This window comes from Notolepis coatsorum, assembly GCF_963971535.1.
Source record: "Notolepis coatsorum genome assembly, chromosome: 1".
Lineage (NCBI taxonomy): Eukaryota > Metazoa > Chordata > Actinopteri > Aulopiformes > Paralepididae > Notolepis > Notolepis coatsorum.
In genome coordinates, this window is record NC_140165.1 from 36,577,967 (window position 1) to 36,594,996 (window position 17,030).

Here is a 17,030-nt window from a genome sequence, read left to right on the forward strand (position 1 = left end):
AGTACACGAACACCCTGGCGTCCATTTTCATCCCATCCACTTCCATGTTAATAAACGCAATAAAACCGCAATAAAACCGCAATAAAAATGCAAGTCTAAAAAATAAAATAATATCTCCTCCCTAATTTTCACATCATATCGATAAATAAACAGAATAATTACACCAAAAAAAAACAATACATACCTTTTAGTAATAGATTAGTACTAACCGGTGCTTACTAACGCTTACTAACGGCTATTTCTGACCGCTATTTCTGACCGAAATAGTCAACCTTTCTTTTTTATAATGGCAGATTCTTATTCACAGGGATTTTGTCCAGTTTTCACACGCTGTAATATGGTGTCTAAAATTTATAGATATATGATGAATATGAATATGAATTTCTTCAATAAAAACGGACTTGGTATCAAACGAACACGAATATAAGTGGTTAAAATATTTGTAATTTGTTACAGATATCTTGAGATTAGGCTATTAATGTTAACTGTTAACAATTTTTTTTTTTTAAATAGTAAACAGTTAAAATTATATGGCTTTAAACTTGATGTATCATTTCATCTCTTAAGCCCCATGAGTGTCAGCAGTCCCAGGGACGCACAAGGGTTTTAATGAAGGGAAACTTCTCTTTGTGTCTTGACTCTGCTGCAGGTGTTTCTGTTGACCGTGTGGCACATGGAGCTCTACATGGTGCCCCTCCTCCTGGTCCTGCTCCTCTCATGGAACTACCTCAGGAGTGCCTCAGGACGGGTCAGCCCGGTGAGTGCAGACAGCATCCCCCCCACCCACACGTCTCTCCCCCAGAGACCAGCTGCCTCCGGCCCAATGACCCATTAGCGCGCACGCACGCACGCACACACACACACACACACACACACACACACACACACACACACACACACACACACACACACACACACACACACACACACACACACACACACACACACACACACACACACACACACACACACACACACACACACACACACACACACACACACACACACACACACACACACACACACACACACACACACACACACACACACACACACACACACACACACACACACACACACACACACACACACACACACACACACACACACACACACACACACACACACACACACACACACACACACACAGCAATGTGTGCACGGTGTGTCGTCCACCGGAGTGCTATGGTTGGGAGGTGGGGGGTTATATGAGTAAACAAAGAGCTCTTTCAGTGGTCAGATGGTCCTGCTGCCCTGCCGCTGGTGCTACCATGCTATGGCACCGCCGCAGCCTAAAATGTCTGCGAGGGCATGGGGTCAATACAACTGTGCAAAAATATACAGCGGACGATCTCTTCCCCGTGCACTCTCCCGCTGCAAAACATGCACAGACCTGTGCGGAATTATTATTATTTTTTTTTTTTTGCATACAAAGTGTCACATTATAACTCACATGTTACCATTGTTGTTTCAGGACATGGACTTGGGAGATGAATACGAGGAGGATGAGAAGGTATCTATCTGTATCTGAGGTTACATGTTAACAAAGCCTTTTATTCTCTATCTTTTGACTGCGGCACGTCATTAGTTATGCTGTTCTGTAAACATCTAGTTGCACCAGCCATGTAGGCCTAATGAAGACCTCACAAAGCCTTTCAGACATGTCACGACTCATTTATATGCAAATACAGGGCGGGAAAAGGGTTCTGCTACATTTGGCAAATAACCTTAGTTAAACACCCGTAATACCCTTTATATCTAGCTAATAAAATCGCTTATTAAGGGTGTGTGGAGCATGTACAGAGAGGTGTTACGGTGGGTTTTAATACCTTTTTAAACTAGGACATATTTCCCAACAAAACAAAAAGAAAAGAAAATAATTGTGCACATTATGTATGCATGGATTCTGTCAAGCTAATGCAATGTGGTTATCGTATTGAGCCCAGTGGGAACCTGACCCCGCTGCTGAAGGTTCTTATTTTTTGCAGTCAGTGGGTTTGTAAGGAACTTGGCGGTGGCTACGATACCACCAGCCGAAGCAGATTGGCCTCTGCAGCCTTTCCCAGAGCTGCGTGATGAGGCTCTGCTGAGAAGCCTCATCTGGACGCTGTCAAGCCGGCAGCGGCTCTGCACTACTTAGTAGAAACATCCGTACATCTCCAGGCAACACACGCCGACAGAGATCATGCCTCGCACTGATATCCCCCTACTTCAGTTACCCCTCTTTTGTCAAAACCCCCCTCTCCTCGTTTTGCCTGTGTTTGATGTGGAGATAGGGGCTGTGTCTGATGTCTGGCATAGCTGCGTATGACTCAGTCTCTCTCTCTCTGGCTCTCTGGAGATCTTCAGACCAGATTCCCCCGGCCTCCACTGTTTACTTTAGTGCCGTCCTCCCCTTGTGGGAGTTCAGCTCTCTGGCTCTGGGCAAAGCCTGAGAACCGCTCCCAGATCAATTAACCACTTAATCTTTTTCTTCCTTTTTGGATAATGCAAAGTCCAGGGCCCTCATTCATCAACGTGGCATAGAATATGTTCTATTTCCACACGTAAGCACAGAATTTAGAATCAGTGCACGCACAAAAAAAACGGGATTTATCACACATGCGTACACAGGTTCTACGCACACCTGTCTTGATAAATATGACTTTGATCCTACGTTTGAGCTCGTGCACTGTTTTAAGTATTTGCATACCAGAACCGCCCCGATTAACCATATACGGTAATGGAATACCCCCATGAAATGTGGAAAAATGGACTAAGCCGAGGGAAGCGTGTTATGAGACAGGCTGACAGACGTGTACACGTACGGTGATGTCGGATATGATATCTATTAACCATTGCTGCCTGGGCAGCGCAAACACTAATAAAGACCGTGCTGGAATATGACTGCCTTTTCCCGTGTTGTTTGATTAATACCCAGGGATTAAAGTTCTCCTCAATTTTATTCCAAATTGCGATGGATTTTCCGTAAATTTTCTACCTGCTGCATATGATTTCTAGAGGCATACTACAATCTATTTTGATGTCAGTATTGGGTAGCCTATATAAACAATAATACGAGAGCATATACAAGAACAATGAATCTCACTGCATGTATGATGTAGCCTGCCTTTCAATACATGAACTTGAATTCCATCATGTTTGTGTGCGGGACTCACAAGGCTGTTGTCACAATGGGTGGTACCGGTACAGTAATAACAGTCTACACAATATCACGATGGACCATGCCATAGCCTATGTTCTATTATGACATGATCTGTGACGACAAATGTTCTAGAATGTTTGATTAAGATATCATACTCTGACAGCATGCCTATGATCAACAAAAACGCGAACTTGAATCCCATCATATACATAGTCTGTCCACTATCTGGTGTCATTGCAATGCGTTTTTTATTCTTTCTTATACAGTAAAAAGGGGGAAGAACACTATATCGTGGGTGTTCATATGACTTGTATTCTGCTTACAGCTTCGAAATTCCACTTGTTTCGTTTAATGTAAAGCCTTTTAAATATAATCAAAACGTTCCCGTGTTTCTGCGGTCTGTGCGTAAAATAATAACGAGTTGAGCTACGCGGAGCGCAGTCAGTCAGTACACCCCGTATATTCCGATAACACTATATAAACCATGCTGCATTCATTCTGAGAGAAAGATCTATTATTCCAAATGCTATTTATAGGGTTTTTACCATAATTACACTACTGTTGCTATTTTACAATGAACTATAATGAATTACGGTTCATACAGAACATGCCAGTGTTGAAACTAATGCACAGAAGTTCAAGTTCTTTAATAGTTGTCATACAGAAGTACAGAATACTTTCATACAAAATGCTTCTTACTGTTACGCTCCAGAGACTGTGCTAGACAAGATAGTATCAAATAACATAATAACATAATATAGCATGAATTTAGAAGAAGAAAATGAGGTCACAGTGTTCGGTATAGACATATGTACAATGTTCTGAGTTACCATATAATATACAATACACAATACTATGCAGTGTACTAATGTACAGTACTATCTAGTGCAAAGCAGAAATGGGATGAGGTACAATTTTAGGTACAATTTACAGTAAGGTGTACGAGTTGTAGTGCAATCCTTCATCCATAAATATAAAGTGTGGGGAGTGGGTGCTACAGTGTGTTTGTTTAAAGTGGGTGTGTGCTATAAAGTGTGTGGAGTGGGTGCTACAGTGTGTTTGTTTAAAGTGGGTGTGTGCGTGTGGATGTGTGTGCTATGTGCGTTTGGTGGTTGTTGTTGTGTAGTGTTCATTCATTGTTCGTTTAGCAGCCTGATGGCCTGGGGATAGAAGCTACTTCTGAGTCTTTCTGTGCTCGCCTTGAGACTCCTGTATCGCTTGCCTGACCGCAGCAGTTCGAAGAGGCAGTTGTTCGGGTGACTGGAGTCTTTAATGATTCTCTTAGCCTTGCCCTTGCAACGCTTGTAGTAAATGTTCTGGAGGGTGGGGAGCCCCCCTCCAATTGTGCGTTCGGCTGAACGTGTCACTCTTTGTAGTCTGCTTTGGTCTTTTGCAGTGCTATTCCCAAACCAGGAGGTGATGTTGCCGGTCAAGATGCTCTCTATTGTACATGAGTAGAAGTTCTTAAGGATCTTCTGGCTGACTTGGAACTTCCTTAGGCGCCTGAGGAAGTAGAGGCGTTGTCGTGCCTTCTTCACCACACTGTTAATGTGTGTGGTCCATGTCAAGTCCTCGGATATGTAGGCTCCGAGGTACTTGAAGCTGTTGACTCTCTCAACCGGTGCCCCGTCGATGCTGAGGGGGCTGTAGTCCTTGACCCCCGACCTCCTGAAGTCCACAATCATCTCCTTTGTTTTGCTGACGTTCAGGGAGAGGCTGTTTTCCTGGCACCATCCCGCCAGGACCTTGACCTCTTCCAGGTAGGCCCTCTCGTCGTTGGCAGAGATCAGGCCCACCACCACTGTGTCGTCAGCAAATTTGACGATTGTATTGCTACTCCGCTGAGCCACACAGTCGTGTGTGTACAGGGAGTAGAGGAGGGGACTCAGAACACAGCCCTGGGGGGCCCCTATGTTGAGGGTGATGGATGAGGAGGTGCAGTTGCCTGCTCTCACCACCTGGGGTCTGCCAGTCAGGAAGTCCAAGACCCACTGGCAGAGGTCATAGCCCAAGCCCAGGTCCCTGAGCTTGGCTATGAGTATGGAGGGGACTATGGTATTGAATGCCGAGCTGTAGTCGATGAATAGCATTCTCACATAGTTCCCCTGCCTCTTGTCCAGGTGTGATGCTGCTGTGTGCAGCACATGGGATATGGCGTCCTCCGTGGACCTGTTGGGGCGGTATGCAAATTGCAGGGGGTCCATGTTGATGGGGAGGGAGGAGCAGATGTAGCCCTTTACTAGCTTCTCAAAGCACTTCATGGCTATGGAGGTGAGAGCTACAGGGCGGTAGTCGTTGAGGCAAGCAGGCTTGGATTTTTTGGGTACAGGGATAATAGTGGACTTCTTCAGGCAGGTGGGGATGACAGCCTGTTCTAAGGACAGGTTAAATATGTCAGTGAATACTGGGGCCAGTTGGTCGGCACAGACTTTTAGGACGCGGCCGGGGATGCCGTCCGGACCTGCTGCCTTCCTGATATTCACTTTTTTAAAGGTCCGCCTCACCTCATGCTCTGTTACCCTGAACACTGCGCCTCCATCAGCAGCCGACCCCCCCCCCCCCCATTGCCGAGGCTTGTGAGCTGGTGTTGTTATTACCAGCATCAAACCTCGCATAGAAGGTATTGAGGTCGTTTGCTAAGGAGATGTCACTGTTCAGTTTGAGGGAGGCGCCTTTGTAGTCTGTCATCGTTTTGAGCCCCTGCCACATAGCTCTAGAGTCAGCTTGTTCAAACTGGAGTTCAATTTTATCCCTGTAGCGCCGTTTGGCCTCTGACACTGTCCTCCAGAAGCTCATTTCCTTGTTGTAATAATATATTCTACCACTGGGCGTCAGCTAAGTGTGCTCCGAGCTGTGCGTACACATAAGCACGAAGTCAAGTTCAAGTTGAAATTGATGAATCCCACTCTTTGCTTAGAAATGGTCGTACGCACAGGTAAAGCACATATCTGTGCGTAAGACACGTTGATGAATGAGGGCCCTAGTCCTACTTTAAAGAGCCTTTCCTCCGGTTGAAGCCAAGGTTTTCAGCCAAAGACGATTTTGAGAGTGCCTGACTTTGATTTCATATTTATGATCTGTGAAATCCCAAATTGATGTTGAATCTGTTTACTGGTAAAAAAAATTACTTTTGAGGAAGCCACAGACTGTTTAGTTAATTGATTGCTGTTAATTATTTTGCAACCGCTTACATTTGAGGTGCAGCGATTTGAGAATCTCACAATTAGATTAGGTTTCTTGGGGTCACAATTAGATAAAACAATCTATTCTCGATTCAATACATGCATAGATTCTAGATTGCTGTTTTGAGTTACTTTTCCCATTTTGAAATGTACATTTAAATACCATATGGACAATCTTGCCTGTACATTGTGGCAAATAATTGGCTTTCCAATGATTAGCAGAAAGAGGGTTATTATGGATTATGGAGATGTGATTTATAGAAATAAATGCTGCTCCTTCCACTCTGAAACCTGACATGGTTTATCATTCTGTCTATCATTTATTGCTGGTGATAGTTTATGATACTCACCACTGCACCCTGTATGATAAAGTGGCTTGTCTTCTCCGGGAAATTACCACCTTATATCACAAATTTCACAATGTTCCTAGATTGGAACTATAGACCCCATCTGACACGCTCAGATGACTGGCTTGTGCTTAAGGTCCCCAAAGTGCAGACTGAGCTTACAAAGTCAGCCTTTTGATTCAATGCCCCAGCTTTGTGGAATGATCTTCAACCCGTGCTAAAACCAGTACTAATCATTTGAAAACATGATTTTGAATCTCCCTGCTTCAGTTTGGAACTGCATCTTAATTATTTTGATCTTTATTTATTTTCCCTAATGAATGTTATCTAAACCGATTTTCTTTTCCTTTATTTCGTTTTTTTTTTATATGCACCTGTAATCTCAACATTGCAAATGAGGGTGACCTCAATGTATTCGAGAATTTAATTTGACCGCACTAGACAGTTCGTTTTAATAGGTCTCACAGAAAGAAAATGTTTTGGGGTAATTTATTCAATTGATTAGATCTATTTGAATGTGAATATATCCTGCTGCAGGTATCGAAGGACCCGAAGAAGAAAGGTTTAAAAGAGAAATTGGACACGATTAAAGATACTGTCATCACTGTTCAAGACATCTTGGAGGGGATTGCAGGCTTCGGGGAGAGAGTTAAGAAGTAAGCACTACCCTAAATTGAATATCTATTCTATTCATATAGAATATATTTAATCTACTGTAAAAAGAAATGTCGTCTGCATACTTATTTTCATGTGAAACTGTAAATTTGCACTTTCAGAGTTTAAATGTTAAGTGTGTTAAATTATGTTAAATGTTATGTTTAAGTGTAATTGTTGCTCTTCATACTTTATTTCTTCTCAGTACTTTTAACTGGTCTGTCCCGTTCCTGTCCAAACTTGCCTTCCTGGTGCTTGTTATAGTAACAGTCGCAATGTACTTCATCGGGATCCGCTACCTTATTTTGATATGGGGTGAGTTAAACAGCTTATTAATTTGATTGTTTGATTCATCCATTTAAAAATGATATTATATCAAATATTGCGACAAATTCCCCAATCATGCCATGTAGAATGTGAAAATACATTTATTCGTAATAATTTAAGTCTGAAAGAGTGAAAGTCAAAAGAACATGGGTACTCACTACTACTGCCTCACTTCAAGTTCCTTGTCAGCAGAGGTCTTATGCTTCTGATTTTCCTTTTTTATATAATCATAGATATACAACTAACCCACAAGAGACTAGTGGTAATGATATGTTTATATGAACTGTTTTTTTTTGTACTCTGAATTTCTGTTTTAGGTATCAATAAATTCACCAAGAAATTTCGGAACCCATACGCAATTAACAACAATGAGGTGCTTGATTTCCTCAACAAGGTGCCTTCAGATCTTCAAAAGGTAAGCCCCCCCCAGGATTAGCAATTCAGGAAGCTCAAAATCCCTGAGTCTCTCAACTTTGCATTTTACTGAAATAACTCCCAGGCATTCTTCACTGTTGCCTGTATAATTTGCTTCATCTGTATAATTACGGCCCTTGGTATAATTTCTGTTGTGTTTTTCATCCTGATACATCCCTGGTGGAGGTCTGGCATACAACGCCTTTGAAGCGATAGAAGTGGCAAGCAGCGCTCGTGACTTTCAGTGTCATGACTCAGCTGGTTGCTTGAACTCCCCATCAGCCGTCCAGCAGGGCCCCTTGCTCCCCAGTGCTCTCTCCTGCGCTGCGACGAGTTCTCTGTCTGAGCCCCACTGTTTACAGAGTTTATAGAGGGTGACTCATGCAGCCAGTGCCTGGCTGTGTCCCAGGGACGGACTGGGACTAAGAATGGCCCTGGACTTTTGACCCAGACCAGCCCACATCACAACCAGCCTGTGGATATTCCTCCACCCCCACCCCATGGACACACATACCTAATACCACCATTTATAATAAGCATAATAGATGGATATTCTAGGCCAGTGGTACTCACCCACATTGACAAAAATATTTTTGAAACAGCCACATTACAAAAACACCCCCGTTCCACAAACAAATCAACTCCAGTTTACTAATAAGCAGTGATGCCACAGATTACTTGTAAAAGTAATCTGATTACTGATTACTGATTACTCCTTTAAAAAGTAATCCAAGTTACTTTACTGATTACTTGATTATCAGAGTAACTTAGTTACTTTGAAAGTAACTACAGTAGGTTACGAAGTCGTCGTCGTTCCCCCAACAGTTTTTTTTAAACGCTTTATTGAAAGTGCATAAATTGTTTTTAACTTGTTTCTCTGCACATAACGTAAATTGTTAAACTAGTGCTTCAGCTTCTGTACCATCAAGTATGGTAAAGCAACAGTCTATGATGCTCACAGCATTAGAGCAGCCAGCCAGTGGTTTTACAAAACCAGTGTATCACATCTAACAAATGCAGGCTGAACTATTCAATTATATCAACTGTAACTATTAAATTGTTTTTATAAATGTCTCTCTATAAACATACAATCAGTCTCTCTTTAACATGTAAATTAACTGTAAATCTGGCAAATAAGAGCTTTTGCTCTGCCACCATCAAATATACATTAATCAAAAGAGAAAGAAACAATCTCTCTCTTTTGCTGTTTGGCTGGCCTCCGAGTCCTCCTGTACCTAGTCGAAGCGTCGGCTAGTGTTGTGATTCCAGATGCTTTCAATGCAATTGGATGTGCTGTTTTTAGCGGTAGACAGTATTTTGTTTCCTCCGCATATGAATGTTTTTTTCACCCGGCTTAGCTGACACAAACGTGAAGTAGTGACTGAGGCTACGTTTAGACAAGCGTTTTGGGGTGGAATTCTCCGTGCTGCAGACGAGGCTGTAACGACGGAGCCCTGCTGTCACACGATTGGCGCATACCGTAATTCCTCTAATAGTAACCGGGTCTCAAATACAAGCCGGGTCTCTATTAATGGCCGGGTGCGCTCTTGAGCTAAGCAATTATAAGCCGACCTCCTAATACAAGCCGGGTTACTAATATACTGAGCTGCATACTGAGCTAGTTACTTGATTTCACTTTGAAAACGTTGAAATGACCAGTGACCACCTGTAATTGCACTGTTTACTATTTCATACAGTACTAGGTTTCAATAAATGAACCCAGTACATTTTACTGGGTTCAAACTGACACAAAATGTTGATTTATTCATTATGATCCGTTTGAAAATTTGAAATATAGGCCTCCCTCTTATACAGGCCTCCTCCTAATACAAGCCTGGTACCCGCTACAGTTGAAACAAATACAAGCCGGGGTTACTATTAGAGGAATTACGGTATGTCACATGACGTGCTGTGAAGACCCGCCCTACTCTGCCTCTGATTCGCAGACTGTGGATGGGGAATGTGATTGGACCAAAGCAGAGTCACTCACAGACAGAGGGTCCAGTCACGCCGCGGGACACATTGTGTATTTAACCCTTTCACTGCCACACGACGTCACTCCCAAATAAGAAAAACAGCTCAAAATGTATTTTTGACTGTCGAAAACTAAATAAAATACTGCATTCCGCCTGCATTATGAATTTATGATGAGATAGTAACGAAATAGTAACGCACAGCCACTTGGACAAGTAACTGCAATCAGATTACTGGCTTTTAAAGATTAACGCGTTAGATTACTATTTTCGGGGAAAAGTAATCAGATTACAATAACGCGTTACTTAGTAACGCGTTACTGGCATCACTGCTAATAAGGTGATTTACAAGCTATGAAAAGCATGATCACTGCATGCTGTACCAATAGGCTACTGAAATGTACATTACCATGGCAACCTTAACTATTAATACATATGGCAAAATCACAAGCATTGTATAATTATTGTCATTCATGTTTTCCCTTGGCAATTGAAATGCCTCAAGTGTCCCTGTAGTAGCCTATAGACAGCCCATCAGCACAACGCCCATTTATATAGTAAAGTCCAAAACAACTGTAGTAGCCTAAAAAGTCCATAACTATAGAAATAGAATAATGTAGTAGAGGCTACAGAGCCTGGTCACTACAAAGCAGTGGATGTTATTACATGACAACTAGTGAGGCAGTACTTCACTAGTATAATATATATATATTATTATTATTTTTTTTTTATTAGAAATGTTTTCCTCTGTGAACAATACCAGTGAATTTGAACAAAAACAATGCCAGTAAATTTTTTTTTCTTTCAAAAATGTCCAAGTGACAGCTCTGAGCTCTCTGACCTGACTGCAGTAATGGCCAGCTGTCAATCACTTACTGCTCAAATAGTTGCACGGGTTGGGCTTAAGAATATAATTATCCAATCAAAATAGGCTATTTGAGTTTAAAGAATGCGGGTAGTGAGACGGAGCGCACTTGATTGATTGGCGTTCACGTCGTACGACATTGTGTTGACAGCCTTGAAATCCAATCAGAGAATGGTGCCAGCTAATGATACGGAACTGCAGCTAGACCCTATTGACTGTTGCGTCAATAGCCATCTAATGTTCTAGATTTTTCTGTCATCATCTCACCACTGAGACTGACTGTGTGCAATTTGCCTTGAAAGAGACTGACATCGAGAATAAGATCTTTATTCAATTGTTCATGAACTTATTGTGCACCGTTTGATGATATATTTTTCTATCTCAGTTGAAGTAGTGTAGTTGACGTGTAGTGTAGTCTTGGACTGTCTGTAAGCTAACTTGTTGTAGCTAACATGAGCTAATAGCTAAGTCATCGAAACGTTCACCCAGACAAAGAAGAAGAAGAGGAAGATGGGATAGGTGAGCCCACAGCTTTGGTGAGTGCACTGCTTTGGCAATCGCTTGGGTGACTGTCTGAGTGACCACCTGTCGGAGTCGGAGTCCCGAAAATGGAACGTGTGTCACGCATCAACAGAACAATGTTTAGTGGATTTCGACAGCATCATCATGCAAATGAAGGATTGATTAGATCACAAAAGACTGCTGTTTGTTGCATTGCCTGATTTGCAACTGTTTGCAAGCAGACAAGGTCATCGAAGGATGGATTTAATTTACAAGTGATCAGATGGGAGGGACACTATTTCCTCGTAAAGAAGTACATCAAATGGCGAGTGGATTTAAAATATATATATATATTGGGCCGCTGCGTCCAGTGTGTCAGTGATGTGTGTGTGGCTGAAATGCGTGTGTTTACTTTCGAATTACCCACGTAATTGTCCTTGTGTTACATAAAATCCATCTGTGGCCTCGTGCAGAGGAAGGTGGTAAATACATGTTAGCTATTCCAATGTACAGTTTTGCTTGTACAGTTGTACAAGCATGTACCATTGACTCAGAATGGTCTGTTTTATTGAAATCGTCACAGCAGTATAGTTTGTTTATACTTCAGAAGTATGATATTTAAATATCACATCATTTTAATGGTCCCCAAAATGAATGGAAGTGAATGAGGAGCCTGACACCTGGGAGGAATGGGGGTGTTGCAGCCTTGGGGATGTTTTAAAAATATAATTTAATATATAATATAATAATTTGTGCTTCACCAAGAAATTTGGTCAGCAGCCGCCACTGCTACAAAGTCTATAACTGCTGCTTTAGATTCTTAGGAGAACATGAGTCCGTCCGTCTCACACACACACACACACACACACACACACACACACACACACACACACACACACACACACACACACACACACACACACACACACACACACACACACACACACACACACACACACACACACACACACACACACACACACACACACACACACACACACACACACACACACACACACACACACACACACACACACACACACACACACACACACACACACACACACACACACACACACACACACACACACACACACACACACACACACACACACACACACACACACACACACACACACACACACACACACACACACACACACACACACACACACACACACACACACACACACACACACACACACACACACACACACACACACACACACACACACACACACACACACACACACACACACACACACACACACACACACACACACACACACACACACACACACACACACACACACACACACACACACACACACACACACACACACACACACACACACACACACACACACACACACACACACACACACACACACACACACACACACACACACACACACACACACACACACACACACACACACACACACACACACACACACACACACACACACACACACACACACACACACACACACACACACACACACACACACACACACACACACACACACACACACACACACACACACACACACACACACACACACACACACACACACACACACACACACACACACACACACACCAGGGTATCTGCAGGTTTAGCCCAGTCAGATTTAAGGCTTTTTAAGACTTTTTAATGCCACTCAGAATTAAATTTAATACCAATTTCACGATAACAAAATGGCAAAAATCATGGGTACTCTCAGTACACTCATTCAAGGGTACTACGACTATGCCTGGCTGCACCTCATGGTACCAAAGCACCTCAAAGGCACTAAAAACAAGATTACAAACATCACAAAATAAACTGGTCAGACTACTGCTTAACCTCACTCCTAAAACCCACTTTACCCCTGCCCACATTCAAAACCGCTCTTAAAGAGCACCTACGGGAGGCTGCAATTCGAAACTGGCCACCGTAAATGTCCACCCCACCCCCCCCCTAATGTACAGTCTCATCCCCATCATATATATATAATATTTTCTGTTAGGATCTCTGGGTAACAGTACTGTATATTATTTGCATATCGTATATGTCACAAATGTAACAGTACTACAGTATATACCTGTATGTCATGCATGTCCCTATGCCATAAATGTCATGATGTCATGTATGTTTTTACTGTATTTATTTCTGTATATTTTATTTCATTTTTATTCTATTTTACTCTACTCTTATCCCAGGCAACTTGATTGATTTGTGTTATTATTCTAATTCGTGACCTGTCCTGTCTAAATGTTTAAATGTTGAGCGATTTGCAGTGTCAAATTTCCCACGGGATAATAAAAGTATTTCTATTCTATCTATTCTATGTTGTGTATGTCTATATGAATTGAAAATGGGGGACCCTGATGTAAACAAGACAAACGTCTTTCTCTGGTCTGCATCCCCTTATTATTGTGTGTATTGAGCTGTACTGTATTGTACACATTCTGCAATCTGTTAAATAAAGTTTTCATTCATCCAGTTGTTTTGTTTTTGTGGTTTGGTTGAATGAATACTTTATTTAACAGATTTCAGAATGGGTACAATACAGTACAGCTCAATACACACAATAATAAGGGGGATGCAGACCAGAGAAAGACTTTCGTCTTGTTTACATCAGGGTCCCCCATTTTCAATTCATCATAACATTTATGACATACACATAATACAGTACGTTACTGCGTTCCAACCTACAACTGCTCCACACCAGTTCCACGCCAGTCTCCGTAAATGTTCCGCTATAAAAATAAAATACCATTTCAATACACAACAAGTTTTCGTGTTTTGAAATACATGAAAGGAAATTAGCTAACGTTGATTCGCCTAACGTTAAGGCTTTGCTACATGCTGCGTATTTCAAAACACTGCGGTGAAAACAGAGTCCGGTAAACACAAGTTTGTAATTCCAATAGTGTATTCTGCCTGTTACTTGACTATTTCGATTATTGAAGTGGTATTTTTAAAACTAACATTTACAGAGACCGGTGTGGAGCACTTGTAGTGTCGAGCCAGGCTGAGACACGTTAATAATATGATCCATTAGCTCACCTTGCATGTGGCTCGAAAGTGCACTCTCCCCCATCGTAAAAATCCTTTCTGCATATTTTGCAGACGGCTACTCGAGGATGTTCTCCTCTTTTCAACCATGACTTATATTTGATATTTTCGAGCCAGAGCTCATTAAAACGGCAGCCTCCCGGCATTTTGACCACACACACGCGCGCTGTTCTCAGATAGCACAGCTAAAAACACTACGGGTAGAGCCGAGCCACATTTCATTTTGCGTGAAAGGCGATTGCAAAATAGGCTCACTCGAATCGCTCCGACTTATTTTATTTCTTTGTCTAAACAAACCAAACTATTCAGTCAGATAGCGATTTATTATTAAATCTATGTCTTTGTCTATGGCATTTTTAAGACCTCTGAAAATGGATTTAAGACATTTTAAGACAAACTAAGGCCTTAATTATTGATAAACAAATTTAAGACTTTTTAAGACTTTTTAAGGATCCGCGGACACCCTGACACACACACACACACACACACACACACACACACACACACACACACACACACACACACAGGATGAGGGAGAGAGAAAGAGAGAACTTCAGGTTTACTGTACAAAAGTATATTAGTCTAAACAGTTAGCAGGAGATAAACATGGGTTTTAACACCATTAAATGGGATTTGTGACACTCCTGCAACACAATACTTCTGTAGGCTCTGTGCTGCCTGGAAACGGTGATCCGAAGGGGCAGTTCGGTTCTGTGTGACTTTTTTCAGTTATTCAGCCTCCTTCAGGGAAGTCGGTAGGCCACATTACTGGACGTAGGGTGTTTTCACAAAGCACACAAATGCAACTCACATTTAAATGTCCTGTAGCCTGCTTTCATTCCTACTTGTGTTTTTATAATTCCTTTCTGCCTTTTTAGCTTCACGTTAGCTTTCCACTGACACAATGGTGCAGAGCGTGCACCCTGAGATCAATCGGTAGTTCGTTCAAAAGGGATAGGAGAGGGGGTGTCGTTTTTTTTGTATTAGTTCCGGGACGCATCACTCTCAATCTCTCTCGCTCTCTCTCGCTCTCGCTCTTGTTTTTGTATCACAGGCTACTCAACCGGCCCACCGGGATTTCTCCCAGCGCTCCTGCTGTGTCCACTGATGTGTCCCTTCACTCTACCCTCCTCTGGGACACATCAGTGCCGGTTCCACCGGGTTTAACCTGCATCTGACCACATATCTCTGTGTCTCCGACTCCAGGTCCAGTACACTGATCTCAATCCCCCCACCGCCCATGGCTCGTTGAAGAACAAGAGTCCTACCTCGCTCTCCCCCACCACCCATGGCTCGTTGAAGAACAAGAGTCCTACCTCGCTCTTCCCCACCACCCATGGCTCATTGAAGAACAAGAGTCCTACCTCGCCCGTTCCCACTTGCTCTCCCTCGCTCTACCCCGGTCGTCATTACTCAATGAAGAAGACGATTTCCTCGCACGTGTAACACTGTTTTTCCTGAACTGATCTCCAAGCAACTACAGTATATTGGAACAGTACTACTGGGTTTCTTGTCAGGCATATCTTCCACTGGTGGACAGTTTGAAAACAAGGGGGCACTGGTGGACAGTTTGAAAACAGGGAGGCACTGGTGGACGGTTTGAAACGTAAGGTTATCCTATAACCCTAGTTATATGATACTGGCTGAGCGTCTCGCTCTGCCAACTGAGATAAGGGGTTATCTCAGTTGGCAGAGCGAGACGCAATAGCCAGTTGATATATAACCAGGGGGGCACTGGTGGATGGTTTGAATCCAGGGGGACACTGGTGGATGGTTTGAAACCAGGGGGGCACTGGTGGATGGTTTGAAACCAGGGGGGCACTGGTGGATGGTTTGAAACCAGGGGGGCACTGGTGGTGACGCACAGCTTTCTACTCCTCATTTCCAACATTACATAAAGATGGCCTTTTACTAGGGCTGGGTGATGTGAAATTAACATGTGGTTGTTATCGTTCATTTAGATGACAAAATTGTGCACAATAATATCATAATGTCATCATGATATGATATCCTGGTACATTACCATGAAGGATACTATTGAATAATTACCCAGCCCTACCTTTTTCCCAAGACCGTAAACATTATGGCAGTATTCTGTTTACTAAATACTTTTCTTAAGCAAGTTTACAAGCAAGGCTTGTGTAGCCTATGTGTTGATCACTGGAGAAAATGTTTTATGTTCTTTTTCAAATGTTGTATGTTTTAATTTTTACCATTTTTCTCAAGATTGTGACCAATATAATGTGTTTTTTTTAAATATTTTACTGAATGTATATATTTTTGTAATAACATATTTCATGTTATCTGAGTTTTTACTTTTTTGGGGGGGCCATTGGAGATTTTCCTACTTATATACATCCATAATAAGATACCAAAATCACCAGTATGATGTATAACTGATTGTTATGTTTATTTGGATAAAGAGCTGTATTGACATACAGTATTGATGCCATTTACTTGCTGTGGTATGCGATTATTATACAATAAAGGCAGATTGCAATCTTTGAAGATAATGGCGGTGCTGATGGGGCATTTGTGGTTATAGGTGCTCTTTGGAT

At 42.2% G+C, this 17,030-nt stretch overlaps 2 protein-coding genes across 4 annotated transcripts in view; one reads left to right on the forward strand and one right to left on the reverse strand.

The window, feature by feature from the left end:
* LOC311234340 (uncharacterized protein) overlaps positions 1-14,574 on the reverse strand; it is a 107,089-nt gene extending 92,515 nt beyond the window's left edge. For 2 of the 3 annotated variants that reach the window (XM_084321490.1, XM_084321488.1), the window contains exon 1: positions 14,464-14,574. The gene's annotated coding sequence lies outside the window, so the exon portion shown is untranslated. The remainder of the gene's footprint in view (positions 1-14,463) is intronic. The other variant, XM_084321489.1, reaches the window with a different exon arrangement.
* Positions 1-17,030, forward strand: part of LOC311230681 (multiple C2 and transmembrane domain-containing protein 2-like) — a gene marked incomplete at its 5' end in the record, with an annotated part of 36,623 nt that extends 19,593 nt beyond the window's left edge. The window contains 6 exons of the mRNA XM_084317043.1: positions 650-757; positions 1,475-1,513; positions 7,212-7,330; positions 7,534-7,643; positions 7,973-8,070; positions 15,679-17,030. Coding sequence (XP_084173169.1) covers positions 650-757; positions 1,475-1,513; positions 7,212-7,330; positions 7,534-7,643; positions 7,973-8,070; positions 15,679-15,918 — 714 coding nt within the window. The 3' untranslated portion in view covers positions 15,919-17,030. The remainder of the gene's footprint in view (positions 1-649; positions 758-1,474; positions 1,514-7,211; positions 7,331-7,533; positions 7,644-7,972; positions 8,071-15,678) is intronic.